The following is a 19,594-nucleotide window of genomic DNA, read 5'->3' as shown; positions in this document are numbered from 1 at the left end:
AATGTGGTTTTGTTCTGCTAGACAACTGTTAAGCTTTTTCTTGTAATTTGGTCTGGCAGTGGGAATTAAATGTGGAGTCCTGCTTTGGAAAGGTTCTGGAGCCCCTGTTAATAAACTCACCAAATGGGGAATAGTCAATTTCCACCCCAAAACAGGTATATTTTTTGAAGAATATTAGCAATCAGAAATGTTACCTGGTACACCCCTCCTTCCCACCCTTCTTCTCTTTGCTTTGCCACAGAAAAGCAGCTCCTGCCAGCCATGAGGCACTGCTGGGTGGTGAGTCAGTGGGTGAGACCGGAGACCCGCAGCCGTGGGATGGAGAGCAGTCAGGGAAGCCCTTCCCTGCCCCTGCCCCTGCCTTGCTGTGGTAGGCACCAGGCAGCGAGAGCTGGGGATGTGCTACTGAAACGTCAGGACTTGAGCAGTGGGGAGAAAGCACAGATAGCTGGCTGTGAGCTGAAGTTTCTGTCTTTTTGTCAAATTGTGGGGGGCAGCATATCAGAGCTGCAGAGCTCTGTCTGTATGGTCCAGTTGCCACGTCGAGGGCTGAGGAGCGAAGCTGTAGCCATTCAGGAAGCAATTGGGTTTGATTGTAAGCATCTTTTCTCTGTAGAAGGCTATCCGTGAGCTAAAAACCATCACCTTCACCTTCCAGAAGAAGAGAGAGGCATCTACTGCAGATTCAAAGCATTCCTGGTTTCCTACAGTGCCATAAGCTCCATGTAGATTTACCAGTCCACCAATAGTCAATGCATAGTAGAGAAGAAGTTTAGAAAAAGTTATTTTTTGTTTCATGTATCTTAACATTTTTTTAAAATCAGTTATTATAATTGTGGCTTTTATGATGCTGTTATTCATCATAACTTACAAGTTTGAATGGCATATGAAAGATACTAATTTTAATGATATATATGTATCTCATTTTCTTTCAGCGAGCATTAAATAGAAAAAAACTGGCTGCAACTGAATTCAGCAATAAGGAAAACTCTGAATCAAGCACTGAGCATGACAAAGAAAATTCCTTTACCAAAACTGAACCAAGAAGAGTTAAAATATTTGATGGAGGGCAAGTATTGTACTTTGTATATTAGATATCGTTGGGAAGATATTTTTCCCTTGATTCTAGACTTTGCAGAGATGTTGCTTCCTGTTTGATTTATATTAAATAACAGTTTCCATAGTGTGGTCTGTGGATGCTGGTTTATGTTTCCAAGAAAAATGGAAAGTCATCAGAAGCATGGAGCCGTGAGAGTTATGAGGGGGGGTAATGAAATAAAGAACAGTAGGCAATGCGATTCATTTTTTTTTTTCCAAAGGACAGACATTAATCAGCAGTAAAGGCAGCTAGATACGGCCATAGATGTAAATCCTTTTCCTATATTTCTCTTACTTGATAAATAATACCTGTTCTGCAATAAGGTTGTATAACTGTAGCTGGAGAGGCTATAGTCCAGGGGCTAAGCAGCAGACTGTGGTGCAGTCTCTGTCTGGCAGTTTGGTGTGGCATGCACAGGCTGGAGAACTCCTGATCTGACAAGTGCCATGGAAATATTTACTGAGAGCCCTCATCCCTGTGCTGTAATACTTCAAATCGGTTGCCTGATATGAATAACAGTTGCTTTAGCCACAGTGATGTGCCATGTACAACATGTTATAAAACAGTTTTTTTTAGTAGAAAAGTGTCAGTGACACTTCTAAAGATTTTGAGCACACATGGTGCATATTTTATTGTTCTTGTAATTGGTGGCGGGCTCTAAGGCTTTCCGTTTATTGGTTCCCAGTTTGAATCCAGTCTAGGCCAGCAGTTAAGCCATTACCAGCTGCACAGGTAAAACATTGCTGCACGTCTCTGCTCAGATCCAAACGTTGCAGGGACCAGGTCACAAAAGCTAAGCACAACCTTTGGCGTCCTTGAGCAGAGATATGAAGGATGTCATTGAATCTGAATGACTTTTTCCATCTAGAGACAGTCCCAGTAGGCTGAGTCCAGAGCACATTGATAGGGAATTTTAAAGACTTCCTCATTGTCATAACTAATGTTGTTCCTTTTCTGCATCCAATGCAGAGCCTCAAAGATGCTTTTAAAGCTTCCTCGTGGTGCCCAAACCCACTTCCAAGAACTGACACTTTTTAAAAGTATGTTCCTGTGTTGCAAAGAGGAAATCTGAAATCTTGAAATGCTTAGTATCAAACAGTACCTTTATTAAAAAAGATATGCCATTATTCCTGAACAAGTCCATGATTACCCAGTGAAAAATCTAGATATGAGTTGAACAAACAAATGCGAAAGTTGAGCAGGAAAAGAGCATGATTGGTTTTGTCAGTCCTTCATTTACATCTATTATATTATTTTTTAAATTCTGGTAGATTAGGGTTTCTAACTAGAATAATTTTCTTGTTACAACTAATTGCCTTACTTTTATGGTACTGTTACTAGGTACAAGTCAAATGAAGACTATGTGTATGTTCGGGGGAGAGGGAGAGGGAAGTATATCTGTGAAGAATGTGGAATACGTTGCAAGAAACCCAGCATGCTGAAGAAGCATATTCGCACACATACAGATGTCCGTCCTTACCACTGCAATTACTGCAACTTTTCCTTTAAAACTAAAGGTAGGGGTACTTTTCTGTGTACGTTTTTCCCTTTTTTCTTTCTGCTTTAAAGTGTAGTTCTTTTCTTCTCACATTTGGCTGTTCATAAGCTAAAGAAGTTGCCTCTCTGTGGAGTTTTATTGTCTAATGTTTCAAATACTTGTAGTTTCTGATTTCCTTCTTTTCCTTTGTCTTCTGTATGTTTATTCAGATAATCACATATTCATGTGAATGAACTGTGTGGGATGCCGTGGTGGGTGAGAAATTGGAGTGGAAGAGGGAAATTATGTGGGAGTATGATGAAAGTTAGGTAAAGACAAATGAGCTGGTTAGCTGCTTATCCTAGGTAGGGATGGGAATGCAGAATTTTAAGTCCCTAGCAGTGATCTTCTGGAGGTATGACATTGACATATATTGTACTCCTGTTGGCACTCAACTAATTGCTCCAGGAAAGAAATTGGTCTTTATTAAATTAGTATATTTAAATGTTTGTTATAGCCTTGAAGGACAAGGTTCACTTTCCATTTGACCTTCTAAGACTCAAAGATGGACCCCTACATTTAAAGCCTGTGTGTACACCAGATACTTAAGTGCATCCTAGTTTAAGCAGGCGGTATAGTGGTAGATCCAGGACTCAAAATAAGTGAAACAGACAGGAGAAGTTCACAGCCAAAATACTTTCAGCGAAAAAATTCTAAGCAGTAAAATTTTTCTTGGCTTTGAACATCGTTTAGCAATAATCCCCCCCAGCTGTAACCTCAGAAACATTTGTATGTTTAGTGGATTTGAGACTACTCAGCAGTTAGGTGGAAAGCTTCCAAGAAATAACCCACTGCTGCAGAAAGTGGGATGGATAGTCTTCCGATGTGTCAAAACCTATCGCTGCATCCTGGCACACTGGGTCATCATGTTGCCTTTAAGATGAAATGCCAGAGTGTGAACTCAGTACATTCCGATTATGGTTTTTGCAGAGTAGGCGTGCTGGCCAAGTTCAAGTCATTAAGTTCTGCCCATTTGAAATTCTCCCTGATTTCGGTAGTAGCAGATACTTGTGTTCGCTTCCTCTTCTGCAGTCTCTGTGCCCGGCTGCTGCCATTCCTGCTGGCAGAGTCGGTCACACAGCTGAGTGCTTGATGTTTGGTAAACCACCCTTCATGAAAGGACAGTGTAGCCAGTAACTTCATCCAGTATGTAAAGCTGGGAAATTTGCTATTTTTGAGTCAATATAGTCATATAGCTTCATAACAGTTATTTCAAGATTTGGGCTGAATTACTACCTTCATGTCAAAGCAGGAATAAAGTACTGCAGAACCATAGAAGAGTCACCATTTCACCCACTGTAATTTCTCCCATTGAAATACCTCAAAGAAACAGTTTTTTGAGAGACAATAGGAAGTTTTAAGTATAAAGTGAGCAGTTACTTGTAATAATATACATTTCACAAATATTATCATTTACAGATCTCTGATCTACTCTTAACCTTTTCTTGATGATATTTGCCATATTTTTCCAAAGGAGAAGGGGAGAGCTGACTGTGGGGTCTCTCAGCAGTTATGCATTCATTTTTGAGATTCAGATCGAATATATTCATGTTCTGTTTTTGAATAAAATTAATCTGTTTGTTTAGGTTGGCAGTGAAAATGATTACACTAAAAACAGAATCCATCAAATACTAAGAGAGATGCAAGATATAAACTTTAGTTTCACACGGTAGTTTTCTGTCAACATGACTTTGAAGACTGAATCAGCCTTTTTTATACTTTGCCATAAACAAATGAGGGATCTTTTACACCGATGCAAAATACATCATCGTCTAGGATTTACATCCTATTCTGTTTTATCTCAATAAAGAACTTCATTAAATGTAGCCAGAGAGCTAGTAGCATTCAGGATGGTGAATCTGCCGCAGCCCATAACAGCTTGCACTTGGGGGCAAGGCTCTATCAAGTGTGAAATCAAATTATACAGGTGGTTATAAATGTAGCTGAATAAGATATAGACATGTTGAGTGTATATTTGTATACATTTGTATAGTCACAGAGCAGTTTTTGTTTTCATTTTTTCTTAAGGAAATTTAACAAAACATATGAAGTCAAAGGCACATAGCAAGAAATGCATGGATTTGGGAGTCTCAGTAGGCTTAATAGATGACCAGGATGGAGAGGAAGAATTTGGTAAGAAATTAAATTCTTCTTTCTTTACTGCATTTTTGTATTTATTTTGTCATCCCAGTTTCTTACCCTTTCTTTTCCAAAGCTTTTAAATTCTTCTACAGGGAAAAGATACAGAGATAAAAATCTTAGAAGCTAGTCCAAGGAAGTAAGAAATACTGGAAGAACCTTCACTAAAAGAAATGACAAGCATATGCTAAAGATAAATTGCTGCTGAATTCTTCACAAAGTGTTATGCAGTTTAACTTTAGCAGTTTCACAGATAAATATGACAAGACTGAAAATAGCAGAAAAACAGCTGTTTGCCTAGGAAAAAAGGTAGTCAAATGTAGTGTTTCTTTGAAAATAGTTGTGCATGAAATTGTCAAAGTTTTGAGATGCACATTTCATAAAAATTATATCAGTAACACGCCACCCGAATCACAAATATGTTGCTGAGTGCTTTGCAAGGAGGCTGATCATCTTCCAGTGCAGAGTTCTGTCCTCCTTCACAAATAATTGGGCATAAATCAGCATATAGAGGTCATTTAGAAATTATGAACATTATTCATCTTGACCTGTTCTACTTCTCCATTAGTGATGAAAGTGTTATCAAAATGAATGTATTTGCTCATAATTGGAATTTTGCACTTCCCGCATCCGGAGATGGCTCCACTGAAGAGGAGATGAGATTGAGGACAGTCAAAGAGGGCCAAACCGGGTTCACGCGGGTTTTGCTCAGCATGATAATAAAGATGTAGCTGCAGCAGACGCAGTGAGATGGAGAATAGGGTTGTGCATTAGAACAACGTTTGGGATCTCGGCATGTCTCAGCGCAGCGATGGCATTTTATCCATCCTCCTGTTTCTCAGCCAGGAGATGAATCCTGTTGCCTCGCCTTGTTGTATTTTTCTTCTTTCCGTGGAATAGTTTATTAGATTGCGGATGAGGTTTTGAGAAAAGAAAGCAGTGGGGATCTTTATTTAAACAGTAAAGGGCAAGAAAGATGAATGCACTTGCTCCCATATGACAACCGCAAGCAGAATAAGCGAATAGGCAACCGCAAGCAGAATAAGCGAATAGGCTTGAATCTAATTCTAAATAATGCTGGGAATATGACTCAGCTGGTATGATTCAGTAGTGTGCTAGGTACAAAGAAACCTGCATTTTTCCCTTTTTTGGCATTCTTCGATATATTCCTTTTTGGTAAGCTAAAAACATGTCCTCCTTTGCAATTGAGGTACCAAACATGTAACACAGAAGATAAGCAGCAATACAAATTACTGTCCTTTCATCACGGGGGAGCAGTTTTCATTTTCAGCCTTCACATGACAGAAAAATTGTTACAACTTTTTTAAGCAATGTTTCGACATTTTATTTAATTTTATAAACTACAGCTGAACAGGTATTTCCATTTACTAGGAACTGAAATTTTATTGATTGATAAATCGATATTCCCAATTGCACACATTAAAAACTGCATTTGTTGTTATAATGTAATGGGAAATGTTTCAAATGTTAACAGAATTATCAGTAACACCTGGCAGAAGTAAGCCATTTCCAACATTTGTTGAAAGATAGCTTTTCTTTGGCTCTAAGAGTATTTAACTGAGAGAGGGAGAGACTCTCTCTTTTTACCTAGCATGTATGCATGTGTGTAACCATAGTATAAATATATTATTTCCCTGAAATACGTTCTTTGTTTCAGCACAGTAATTACTTAACAAAATAAATATTCTATTTTGGAAAAAAAAGCAAGACAAACATTCAACAGGATTTGCCACATAATCCATGAAATACTTGCAGAAATTTAATTTTAAGACTGCAGTTTTTGGTTGGGTTTTTTTGGGGTTTGTTTTGTTCTTTTCAAAATAGAACAGATAACATTTCTTTCGTTAACTAAGAAACCCAAAACAAGAAACAACTTGGTGATAAAATCCCTGTCTTCTCTAAATGATCTGGCTCAGGTACCCATAGCAAAACCAGATGTGCATCACAAAAGCACATCACAAAACTCCCATCCAAGCAGCAGGGTAATGAAGCTGATGATAAACCCCCGCTTGCTGCAGCCAAACCAGTCCACCTTCTGCGGTTGCTGCATAACACGGTGCAGTTACAATTATCCATGTAAATTCAGTGAGTAACTGTGCACTTTAAAAATGTGATTTCATCTCTCAGCCTACCTAGCCACACTTAGAGGTATTTCTCATGATAATGCAGAAACTTGCTTATTGGCCTGTTTTTAAGGCAAAGGGTCGGGAGGGGAAAAAAAAGGATTTGCATACGTGCTTTATCAAGTGTAGGTGGTTCTGTTGCCCTCTCCAAAATCCTGTGCGTGCTGATTTTTTGGCTGCGTTTGAATGTGGTTGAATATATTTATGTTTTGAGGTGTCTAGCAGTCTCAGTTAACGAAGTGGCTTCAACCAGCTCTTTGGCTGCCCTTTCCCCAGGGCAGCGCAGCAGAACTCGCGTTGGGAGCAGCACCCCCTGTGCCAGGTCTGGGCTCTAGGGACAGCCAGTATGTCACCCACAAAGGACAACGTGATGGGCCTTGGGTATTGAGCGTTATGCCTTTGACCCTTTTACCCTTCCTCCCTCCAGCGTGCGGTGGGCGTGGGTTTGTGTCACATACCCTTTTGGTGCTTTAAAAAATGTCGTCTTTAAACACGTGCGTTTTTTACTTCAGGAGTTGCATGGTTGTCAAAAATGATCTTCCTCTTGGAGGCGGTGGTCTGCCCAGTCCCATCTCTTTCCTCAGCTGGAAGGCAATGTGAGATGCTGTAGAGGAAGGTGCAGAAAATCTGATAAGAAATAATTATGACCTCGGAAAAAAAATTTCTTCTTCCCGTAGGCCGTGCGAGATTGGCCTGTTTCCTGACCCATAGAATGTCTGTCTGTCTGTCTCTTAACTCATTTGTTATCCAAACAGTTGGAATACTGATTATTCTTGTGGTAATAAAAACATCTACACCTTTGCTTAAAATAACTAAGCTGTATGTCTTCCATCAGACTTTGAATTAGAGAATTAGCCAGAAATTTAAGAGACCCACCAACTTTTTATTTACTAAGGAATTTGCTGGTTCTATTTTTGTGTATTTCTTAGGGCATAGGCAATTACAATTGTTTGAATATATAATATTTTTTAGATTCAGCTTTGACCTGATAGCAGTACAGATTAATACTACATGCAGATTGAATAAGGAGTGCAAAATTGTGCACAGTCCTGATGGCAGGCATGCACGCACACACAGGCACACACACAGAGCGCCTGTTTTCTCAGTAATCTGAGAAGCTGAAATTTTGTTGTGCTGTAGCATCCAGGGGAAAAAAGAAAGAGATGCTCTCTAGCTGTCTGAGACTATATGTGATCAGAGCTTTTAACATAGCATTCTTTGTATTTGGACTTGTCATCATTTGGGTATTAGTAAATACTTTCTAGCCTGGCTTTTTGTATTCAAAACCATTCCCTCATCCATTTATCTTTCATCTTCTGCTCTGTGGAATGTTCTTGTCACCAAAATACAGGGTTACAATGTAAGGAATGTTAATATCTGAATTAAATTGTCAGACGAAGTGAACTGTTTAGTGTGACAGGATGCAACTGGGGATATCCTCTTTAGCCATGTTGACCCAGCATTTTGCTATGCAGTCTTAAAAACAACAATAACTTGTCTTCAAATTAAACCAGTTATGAACTTTAAACCTGTAATATTTCATATATAAGCTAATGTATGAGTGGTATGGTATGCCTGAGTAAACTTGCACAAGGTGGTTATTTAATAATGAAATCCGTAGATGGGCAGAACTTATTTAAATGATCTCTATGGAGAAATTTTATCCCAAAATATTAATTACTTCACCAGTTAAAAGACCTAATTGTAAGTTTCAGATATGTATTTGTGTATATCTGTATGCACACACACGTATATATAAAAAACCACTTTCATTTTCTGCGGTATTAAATAAACCCTTCTAAAGATACAATGGTTGTAAGTTAATTAGCTATATATTACTTATAGTAGATATTAAGTGAGTTTCCATGGCTCTTCATTAGCTTAATCGTGACTCAGTCTGTGTTTTCACTGCACCTACATTTAAGGAGTGAAAATAAATTAAAATCCTTGCAATAATACCCTCCTTTTGCAAATGAAATGGAAGGCTGGTTCTTTAAAACTTACGCAAAATATTTTTTTTTTTTTTTTTTTTTTTTCTATCAGTGTCTGATCTTCAACTAGATGTACATTAAGCATGCTGGAGCCCTACACCTACAGCCTGGAAATAGAGTAGCTAATGCAAGGGTTGATTTACAATGTACAGGTTACCTAGGAAGGCTTAGGTGTAAATAATCTCTTTGAAGAAACAGAGGTTACTCATACTTTTTTGGTTAGTTTTGTTACTTTCCATACCCTTAGGAATGAAAGTCAAAAGCCCACAGGGTTTTTTTTTCTCATTTCTGAGGAGCACTGGCTATTACCAGTCTGAACTTAACCCAGTAGATGTCACTGTGAGTCCTGTTTGATGATGATGAGCAGTGGACAGTAACTGAAGCACGACTGCAATCGGTCAAGTAAAGCCTGGGAACAGACTGACAAAGACAAGGAGACAGCAAGTTTGGGTATAGATGCTAGCATTGTTCCACAGTACTATGTTTACCCTTACTTTTTAAAATTGGTTTGAATGGTTGTGGAACGGTCTATTGCAAGAATAATACAACAGGTAAAAGGCAAGTCTAAGCTTGTAATTGTTTAGAAAAAGAGAGAGTGTGTTGTTGACTTGATTGCTTTCCAGTTTATGACAATATGATGACATACCAAAAAATATTTCTGCCTTTATTGCCATAGTATATATTTTTTGTCTTCAGTTTGATGGAGAATATATAGAACAGATGCTTTATTATTAAATGTTTTTGTGTAGGTACTAATCCATAACTGAAGATACTCACACAATTTGAGGTGATAAACACTGCTTTGAATTACTCAGGTACTAAAAGCCAATAAATTTAGTAATTTAAATTTAGATGGGAATAGTGAACAGACCAACAGATACGTAGTAATATACGTCTTTAATCTGTATACGTAGAGCTACTAGTGATACCCATAGTTATCTATGTAACTCTCCATTTGCTTAGGAACGTGTAGAACTTCAGCAGTCTGGACTTACATTTTCAGGTCTTGTTTTCCTGCCAGTGGAAGAATGAAAATGAATGTTTTGCTCTTTATGTGAAAATCTACCTAAATATGATTCAGTTATACGCAAATATGATTAAGTTATAAGCCGTTGAACTTCATCACTGGTGCAGAAATTGCTAAGTCTGTAGCAGGGCCTCGTAAGTCAGGCCATGTGATGGACTAATTGGTGATAATACTGCAATTAAAAGCTGTAAGTTGAGATTCTGAAGAACCTTTCTTCTGGTACTTTGCAGTATGATGATAATTAGATAATCGTTGTTAAAACCATGTACAGTAAGGATTCCTGTAGGAAGAAAACTTTATTTAAAATAAAGAACTTCAAGGTACATAGAGAGACCTATTTCAGTTACCTAATTCATAGCATCACAACTGGAAAAAGCAGTTCGTGGACTTAACAGCCCCAGGCGCTTCACTAATGGGCCTATTAGGATGCTGATAAGTCCAGCTAATGCTAGTGTGCTAAAGAACTTGAAGCTTTTTCTTTCCCCACTTTGGGGTAAAGTGTCAGTATAACAGAGCCTTAGCCAACAAGCTCATCACCACCACAGACACAATACAGAGCTGAGTAACTAACTGAGGACTGAAAACAAAATAAATGAAGGCCTAAGATGGTTTTTGCCTGTGATTTATATACACTTACTTCAATACATAGAATTAAAACCTTAATTTTATTAAATTTAATTACAGCTGGCATGCAAGCAAAATCCCCAGTCAAAAGTTGTGTCCGTGTTTCTATTATACCTTTATTTCCAGCTGTTCGTAATTTTGGCAGAGTTCATGTCTGTAGCCAAAAGTTCCACGTTCTCCTGTGAAGTCCAGGAAGAACAGAGAGGCTTGCTAAGGGTTTAAAATAAAAGATTGCAGCAGTTAACAGAGGATGAGAGACACTCCCTACTCTTCCATAAACACTCTTTACCAACAATTGAGGCAGTCTTGCACAGTCTTTCTGTTAAAATGGTGAGAGTTACAAATCTGAAAGAGAAGTAGTTTTCATTAAGCAGAACAGCCTTCGCTTAATAGTGTGAATTTTTTTTCCTGTTTTCTTTTTTTTTTAAAAAAAAAGTGGTGAACTTTCATGCCAAAAGCCATTTCCCCATATGCTAGTGGCCTTTAAATTTATGACACTTCCTTGGTTCTAAAATATCCCACACTACTTTACAACCTCATACATAGTTAAACACAGAAGTCGTTTTGTTCCCTTTGGAAATTGAGTCAGTTCTAGTTATATATATCAGCTACATAAGCATATGGTTATAATTGTGCATAGTTTTAAGATAGGAAGCGAAGAATTAATTTTTCCCCAATTAAAACTGCAAGGGAACTTTAGTAGGCAGTGTACCATTACTAAAATGGATCGGGGCCAATGCTACTTGGTTAACAGGACAGTGCTTGGAAAAGAGGCTTTCACCACAAGGAGCAGTCACAGCCTCAGCTTAGTGCCTCATTCGGAGAAGACCCGTAACCTGCCTGGGTCTTCCACCACTTGAAGCTCCAGCATCAGGTCCTCTCGCAACTCCACTGATTTGCAGCAATGCTTAATGGGATCGCTAATTATGAAAGCTTGGGCATCTCTTGTTTCAGCAAACATGCAAGCAGGTATAAAAGCCAGAGCAGAGTGTTCCTTTGTGCATTGCCAGAGCAAGTCAGGAGTGGGTTTTTATTCATCTGTCGTTTCGAAGCGATGTGGAAGTAAGGGAACCACATTCATCGCTGTCACCTCGCCTACACTGTGGGCTCTGGCTCCAGGTAACCACGCTTCAGTAAAAGCTGGCAAACTCACAAAGGGTGGAGGTAACAGGGAAACACTAGAGGGAAATGATAGCCCATGGAGTCCTGCATGTAAGGAATCTGTCCCCCACACACACGGTTCCCCTTTCCCTTTCCATGTTTTTTTTCTAGAAAGCCAAGACACATGCAGAAACTTCCTACATAAGCAGCATTTGCTAGTAAATCCTGTAGCGCTTTTAAATGTTGATTTGAAAAAAGACAGTTTCTTATTATAAATCAGGGCATTGTTTGAGTGTATGTTTTCCTTGCTTTACAAATGTGACAAGTCAGTCTAATCACTTCAGGTAGTTTCTCTTGACAGTGGAGACAGTCATTCGTGATTGACATCAGCTTTCACAGAAAATGTGATTCATGTGGAGAGAGGGAGGAAAAAAGAAAAGAAACAGTAGGATTTTCCAGAAAATAGTTATGTGGTGTTGGTAAATAGACCAAAGAGGGAGTCCAGACTGAAACCCGAGACTTTGCGATGCCCTATGCATTATTTAAAGAGCTGCAGGAAATGCACAGGTCACCCTTTAGATGTAACACATCGAGAAGCCTTTGAGATCTGTTACAGAGGCACTGAGGGAAGTTATTTCCATTCAGAAATCAAACATATGTAGAGGTTCTAACCTTTTAGATTTGTTTGCTTTGCAAATTAATGATGAACAAACACTGTTCGCGTGAAGAAGAGAAATGACAGAAGTATAGAGGAAAAAAAATGTTGAATAACTCCATGTGGTTTTGTTAATAATATTTTTAACAATCCTACTTGCCATATTTTTGGAATGGACCTTACTGAATTAATTTTTCCACTAAAATGTATTTTCTTTTTTGAACAGCTTTGTCTGTAGATGAGAATTATAAATGATGACTATTTAAAATTCTAAAAAAATATTTTTGTTAGCATTGTTCCAATGACCTGGAGGATGTGAGGTATTATTAATAACATTTCAGTTTCATGCCTGCTGTGGTAAATGTAGAAAATCTATCGTTTCCATATTTAGTTAATGCACAAATTACTGTGTAGGCAAAGAGGGGCAAAGTCATTATAGAGGGATTTTTTCAAAGAAGCTATTAGTCTCGTTCCTAATTGCACTGCTCATTTGAAACCATAAAGGCTTATAATGGTGGGTAACTTATTGAGAGGTAGCTCAATTAAACCCATTTATTTTACCTGGAGTTCAAGATGCTTATTTTGGTTTTGGTAATGCTGCAGCCTAAAGCATTGATAGTACATTCAAATTATTTTAAGGGACTGATTTTTTTCAGAATCATTTAATTTGATGGTAAGTTGCTGTGTAGATTTCCTTTGAACAGGATGTCTGAGATTTTAACTAACCAGCCGTTCATTGGTTTTTGCAGAGCCAAATGATTTTTGTGCTGATATTTTTTTTGGAGAGCTCAGCAGACAGACCATTAATTGAATATAAAATATTAGTGCATCCAAAGCATTTTGTCTTTTATAAAATATGAACCCAGACAGTCTGGCTTGGAATCAGATACAGCAGATGGGATTTTCTGTCTCTTTACTAAAGACGATTCTTTCTTTCCAAGTTACAATATAAAAGAAGGTGAAAAGCTGCAGTAGAGCTGTATTTTGTAGAGAAATTTACGGCTCACTAGATAGCAGTTTGGCTTTAAGACTTGAAGTCAGGAGGGCTTCTTCATGTGAGCAAAGTTGCATGCATAGGTAAGTTTTGATAGGATTAGGGCTTTCTTGCCTCCTGGGACATCTTGGTTGATTTGTTAGTAAACTTTTCAAAACATTAGCAAAGTGAAGAAATCTGGTAAGGTCTAATTTTGGTCTTTTTTGCCTGTTAACAAGACAGATTCCTGACTAACAACCTCCAATCTTTCTGTTTGCATCCTTCAAAAACCTTTGCAGCGGTGATTCATATTAGGTACAAGGACGCCCACTTATGAGTCAGAACCAGCTAGAGAATATCCCACTGCTAGGGTTGGCAGACCAGCTTCGTATGTCGTTACTGGGAACTTAATGAACCAGGAATCTGCTCACTTTTCCCAAAGGGAAAGAGTGAAGGGTGACTTTGAGCAAATGCTTATAAATGGCTGAAAACAGCCAAATCTAGAAGGCTAAAAACAACACAGAAGCAGAAGGTGAAAGATTACGTAGCTGTATAATTAAATATGTACCCTAGAAAATAAAAACAAAAACGAAAATCTTCCCTGTTCCTTTGATGCAATGGGATGTGACTGAAAAACGCACATGCCATGCTTTTTTTTTGGTGTTTCTAATTACTCCCTCCCACCTCCTTTGCAATCAGCCGGGAACGTTCATTGGCTTACCTTCTAATTCCCACTTTTGTAGGTGAGAAACAAAGATTTGGCTATGACCGGTCAGGATATGACGTGGAGGAGTCTGATGGTGCGGACGAAGATGAAAATGACAATGAAGATGATGATGAAGACAGCCAGGCTGAGTCAGTGCTATCCACAACCCCCTCGGTGACGGCCAGCCCCCAGCATCACCCCTCTCGGCACGGCCTGCAGGACACCGCCAGCACTGATGAAGACATCAGACTTCCAGACTGTTTTGCAGGGGTTCACACAGACTCTATGGATGGTCTGCCGAAAGCGCTGCTGACAAAGATGACCGTCCTTAGCACGGTGCAGTCGGTTAGCAGGACCTCCAGGTCACCAGCAGAATTCACCCATCAGGAAGCACATGAGGATAAAGCCCAGGAGAGAGGAGCAGGTCCCCACAGTGCTAGTGCAGTGTTGGAGGATGTTGCTCCTACATCTCCCGGTCGCCAGATGTCTGTGGATTACCCCGATCCAGAAGCAGCCTTGGGCCACTCCTTAATATCAACCACAGCTCTTACAAAGGTAGGAGTGTCTGACTCCGGGTGACAGAGTGGGATTTTAAATCCTCCTTTTAAAGATCTTTTTGGAGATTTTTCCAAGATCAAAACGTTTGCCCTCCCCTTCATTCTTAGAGTTGTCAGCTGATGAGTCTTTAAGAGAGTTGAAAGTAATCGAAGCACAGATGTGTAGGACTCTAGAAACAACGATGTTGTAGGAGCACTGCTTTTCACATTCTTAGTTTTGATTGTATTCTCCCTGAAAGGATTAATTGTAACATGGTCGTTTCAGTTGAAGTTTGGAGCTGATAGATGGTATTTCAAATAAGAAGGGATATAACAGATACTCAGAATGAACATATGATGGTGGTTATGAAGTTTTCAGAGGAAAGTGAGAGGATTCAGAAGCCATTTCACTCTGAAATATGATGATAGAATCGTTGGTAATTCCCAAGGGAAATCAATCCAGTCCCAAAGGTTTTTGCCTTATCACTATTAAAAAATTGTGCAATTGCTTATCTCTCCTCCAAATATGCTTGGTAGTAGAATTAGAAAGAGCACCAGATGTTCAAGAAAACTAGGAGATTGCCCTTGCACAGTAACAAAAGGAGAGACGAGCACAGAACTGAGACCTGAGTTCCCAGTGCTCTCGGTTTTTCTCGAAGCTGAAAGAACATTTTGATCGGTGAAGGATCAATTTTGCCCATGCCTATTCTAGACACACGGCTTTTCAGAGCACACAGAAAGATGAAGTCAGTCTGTGTGCAAGGCTGCAGGAGCGTTCAGTAATTTTGGCGACTGTTGTCTTTAAAACTGCTGAGGAATGACGGAGGGGAACTGGCAGGTGTTAAGCCTTTTACAATTCAGCAACATTTTAATGGGCTGTAATGGGGACGGTACAAGTCACATACACGATTGACCCTAAGGGTATCTCTTGAAAAGTTTGAATTCTTACTGCAGACCATGAAGGCACTAGAGCTTTCCAGAATAATGCTCAGAAAAATGTGATGCAAAATGTGGTTTAGATAAAGGAGTAATTACTTCCTTCTCTGTGATGAATGCAGTATTTGCAAATAGTATATGCACGCAGTTATAGAAAAATAAGCAGCAGGAAATTTTGTAAAGCATAAACAGTAAGTAAAAATTTTACTCTAGTTTAAGGACTTATTGGCTTGTTTTTTCTTTGAAAATCTGTACTACTGGATTTATTTTTTACAAAATTTAAGATAGTGAACTGTTGACAAGGAGAAACAGTAAAAATTATTGCTGCATTTCATTGTTTGACACAGGCTCATTCCTGCTTGTAAGAACTGTGAGTCCGTGTGGCAAATGTATATTGGAGCCATTTTGTAGTATGACAGAGAATAAAATGTAGTGGTCTCTGATCACTGTATATACCTGCCACAAAAGGAGTAGGTTCTTAAAATTAGGATTTTGGGTTTCAGTTGTTGCCAATAGATACCAGAAAGACATTTGACCGAGTTTACTCCCTCATCGAACAGAACCGCTGAAGCCTCAAGAAAATATTCACGCAATTAAAAATGTTCAAAGGTCTTCAATAATAGAGCTCTAATAATTGTCTACATTAATATATTTTTTTAAAAAAGACACGTAGGTAATACAAGGCAGTAATTCCTTTCCAGACTACCTCCTCCTTTACCAGACCAAAAGAAGCAGGGGGCCATGTGTCTGATGGTTCATCTATAATCTGTTCCTGTTGTGAATGGTTGTGGATCCCACTTCTTGCGATTGAGACAAGGGGCTGAGACAGCTCAGGAAGGCTGTTGTATATTCTTTCGAAAGCATCCATACCAGTTTATCAGGATTTCTTGTGAGGTGTCAGACAGGACTTAACTCCGAGAAAGATGTTGGCTTCCTTCTCACTCCCACCTTCCCATTTAGACTGGTCAGCACTGTGTAGTCAGTAAATCATGTTATCCTTTAACCAATACATTTTCCACCAGCCGTTTTCAGAAGCATTTCTGTTAGTGTTTCGGTTTTGTGTCTACTCTAGAAATTTCTTGAGAGTTTGGTCAAAGCAACAGAAATACAGTTTAGGACTGTATAAATTAAATAAGGTTGCACCACTCTGTGTGTGTTATGAATATGCCTAAACTAAAAGATGCTGCGAGATTGCAATTGCAGTTCAAGACTTATCGGTTTAGGTGTTTTTAGGAAAGGAGCTGCCAGCCTTTGTTGTTAACGCAGGCTATGTGACAAGAAAAGGGGGTATATAAATACGATTGTCAGTCCAGGTTTGAGCACCAAATCACGGCGAGCTGAGGCAGCAGTGGGATATGGGTCCCACATCTCACTCCAGTATCCAGCCATCGCCTCTGCTGGCGCTGTAGTTGTCATCCATCTCTTGTCATTGCTGACCACCCATCTTCCAGGTGATGAGCACCTACAGACAGATGTGCCGTGATGCTGCTTCTGCCTGCCAGAGGCTGTAATGCCTCCAGGAGAGGAACCCAGTGCATCAAAAATGTCAGTTTATGCTTATTTGACCTTCTTGCCTGAAGCGATTTCCACAGCAAACAGTTCTCCAAAACCTTCTCCCTCCTTAAAAAACACGTACAAAGGATACTCAGCAATGCTTTCAAGTACTCGTGTTCAAGAGAAATTAGTCAGGGTAATTAGGAGAGGAAAATTCAATTTGTGGGCAAGGAAGGAGTTGAAAAAAGAAAGGAAGGAAATTAGTTCATTGTTCAGGCTGGGCAGTATATACTGTGAACCAGTTTGTTGTTGTTTTTTCTTAAAAGGGAGTGTGGGAAGCACTCCCGGCTACCTTGCATTTTCGTTTCACACGAGGATAGCGATGGCTGCCACGTTAACACGCCTGTGTTGTTCTCTCCTAGAGCACGCCCTCCGCCAGCTCTCCGTCCTCACCGGTGGACCACAGCATGCAGACGACAGCACCATCTTCCTACGACGAAATCCCAGCGGAGAAGCTGTCGGGGTGCCCGCAGCACGCCGCCAACCCGAGGGCTCCCCAGACTCACCTCTTCAGCCACCTCCCCCTGCACTCGCAGCGGCAAGCCAAGGCACCCTATGGCACGGTACCGGTCGGGGGGATTCAGGTGGTCCCTGCCGGCCTGGCCACCTACTCCACCTTCGTTCCCATCCCGGCGGGGCCGGTGCAGCTCACTATCCCTGCTGTTAGCGTGATTCACAGAACTACCAGCGCCCTCGGCGAGCCGGGCAGCGCAGCCACGGGCGCCACGAATCCCGTGGGACTCGCCGAGGTGAACAGCGTCGTGCCGTGCATTCCCATCGGCCCGGTGAGCATGCCGGGCATCCAGGGTCTGGGCGCGCCCAGCCTGCAGCCTCTGCCGCCCCTGGGCGTGGAGACGGTGAACATCGTGGGCCTGGCGAACACAAACATCGCCCCGCAGATGCGCCCGTCGGGAATTACCCTGAATGCCGTGGGCCTACAGGTTTTGACCGCCGGCGCGGCCCCACAGGGCAACCCCGGCCCGCAGGCCCACATTCCCAGCTTGCAGATACTGAACATCGCCCTGCCGACCCTCATCCCCTCCGTCAGCCCCGTCGGCACCGAGGGGCAAGGAGCCTCCGAGGCGCCCGCCTCAGCCAGCAAAGCCTGCGAGGCCCAGCCAGAGCCGTCTCCTCTCGGCTTCCCCGCAGCCGAGGCCGGCAGGGCCGCTTCTCCTCAGGCGGTGGCTGGTGGCCAGTGGAACGGCAGGAAGGGCCATCCCGAGCCCGCCCCACTGACCGACTGCGAGCGACCCGACGGCGCGGGGAAAGTGGATCCTGAAAAGACTGACCTCGCGAACCCTGCCAAGCCAAAGCACGACATCCCTTCCCTCCAGGTGCGGAGGGCTGCCCCGGCGGAGCCCTGCTCCAAGGCAAATCCCGACGCGTTAACCAAGTCCCCGGTCCACCGAACTGTCTCCCCGGACAGACAGGTACACAGGCCGGCTGCCCTGCCCCGGCGGCAAAACACGGTGCAGTTTAGCGATGGCAGCAGTGACGATGAGGATAGACTTGTAATAGCAACCTAGTTTTTGTTTTTCATTGTGTTTTTTACTTTTGGGGTTGTTTTTTTTTTATAACACTTCCAGGTTTCTTTGCAAACCTTCCTTTCCTTAAAGCACATTTTTCTGACACAAACCCATTACTAATCTTCGTGCAATCATGAACTCTTGACCAATAATTGTTGTTTCTTGTCAGCTCCAGCCATTTTTGTACATGTTGTATAGACGATTGTGCCTTTTTGGAGTTTTATGTTTAGAAACCTGTACAGATTGTTGAATATATATATATAAAATATATATATATAAAATATGTATATTAAAACCAGGTAGTTGCTTGTGTTTAGTAAGTAAACATCCTATGTCAGATGAATAAAGGATTAAATTATATGTTGCACTGTTAAATGTAAATTTTTATGGCTGTGGGACAAAGTTTCTGTGTACAGATCTAGTATGTAAAACTCCATATTTATTGTATCCATATTAGTCTTGGAAAAGGGTCTGTCCATCTTTCTTGTGTAAGACGGTAGCTTTACACTTAAAAGAGAAATACAGTATCTGTGTTATGAAATATTACAGTAAAATTTTGTTTACTGACTTTACCATTGCTTATGTTGTGCCTTCTTGATGCAGCCCCGGTAGTTGGAGAGGCGCTTGACTCGTTCCTTTTAGTACCCTTTCAGCTGCGTTCAGCTTGAAAGGATCCATCGTGGTGGTATATGCCCCCGTGGTTTCACCTGCCACGAGGGAGGGCGAGCACGCTCTTCAGGCTCACTTGGAGCAAAACCTTCCATTTCAAAACACCCGGCGATGGCAAAGCGGGGAGGGAGTCCGTCAGCTTTTTGTAAAGCGAGCATCCATCCACCTCGTGTTTTTAACACTTCCTAACTAAAATTTGAAGACTTCCCTGAGGGAAAATAGCAAAAGGGTCAAGATGAAGTATTTTTTTATTTGTAATCTTGAACTATACAACCACTTTTTATTGACATTAAAATGTTGTAACGCAAGAAAGGAATAATTCTTTGTGTGTTCTTAATTGCAAAATCCGCCATACAGTTGGTGAAAATGGCACTGCT

The 19,594-nt window shown here is 40.7% G+C and overlaps 1 protein-coding gene across 1 annotated transcript in view; it reads left to right on the top strand.

The window, feature by feature from the left end:
* HIVEP1 (HIVEP zinc finger 1) overlaps positions 1-19,035 on the top strand; it is a 121,280-nt gene extending 102,245 nt beyond the window's left edge. Inside the window, 5 exon segments of the mRNA XM_068396493.1 lie at positions 936-1,069; positions 2,441-2,616; positions 4,665-4,769; positions 14,034-14,551; positions 17,385-19,035. Coding sequence (XP_068252594.1) covers positions 936-1,069; positions 2,441-2,616; positions 4,665-4,769; positions 14,034-14,551; positions 17,385-18,548 — 2,097 coding nt within the window. The 3' untranslated portion in view covers positions 18,549-19,035.
* The last annotated feature ends 559 nt before the right edge of the window (positions 19,036-19,594 follow it).

This window comes from Nyctibius grandis, chromosome 3 (genome assembly GCF_013368605.1).
Source record: "Nyctibius grandis isolate bNycGra1 chromosome 3, bNycGra1.pri, whole genome shotgun sequence".
NCBI lineage: Eukaryota > Metazoa > Chordata > Aves > Nyctibiiformes > Nyctibiidae > Nyctibius > Nyctibius grandis.
Note: the sequence above shows the minus strand (reverse complement) of the source record. Positions and strands in the feature narration are given on the sequence as shown.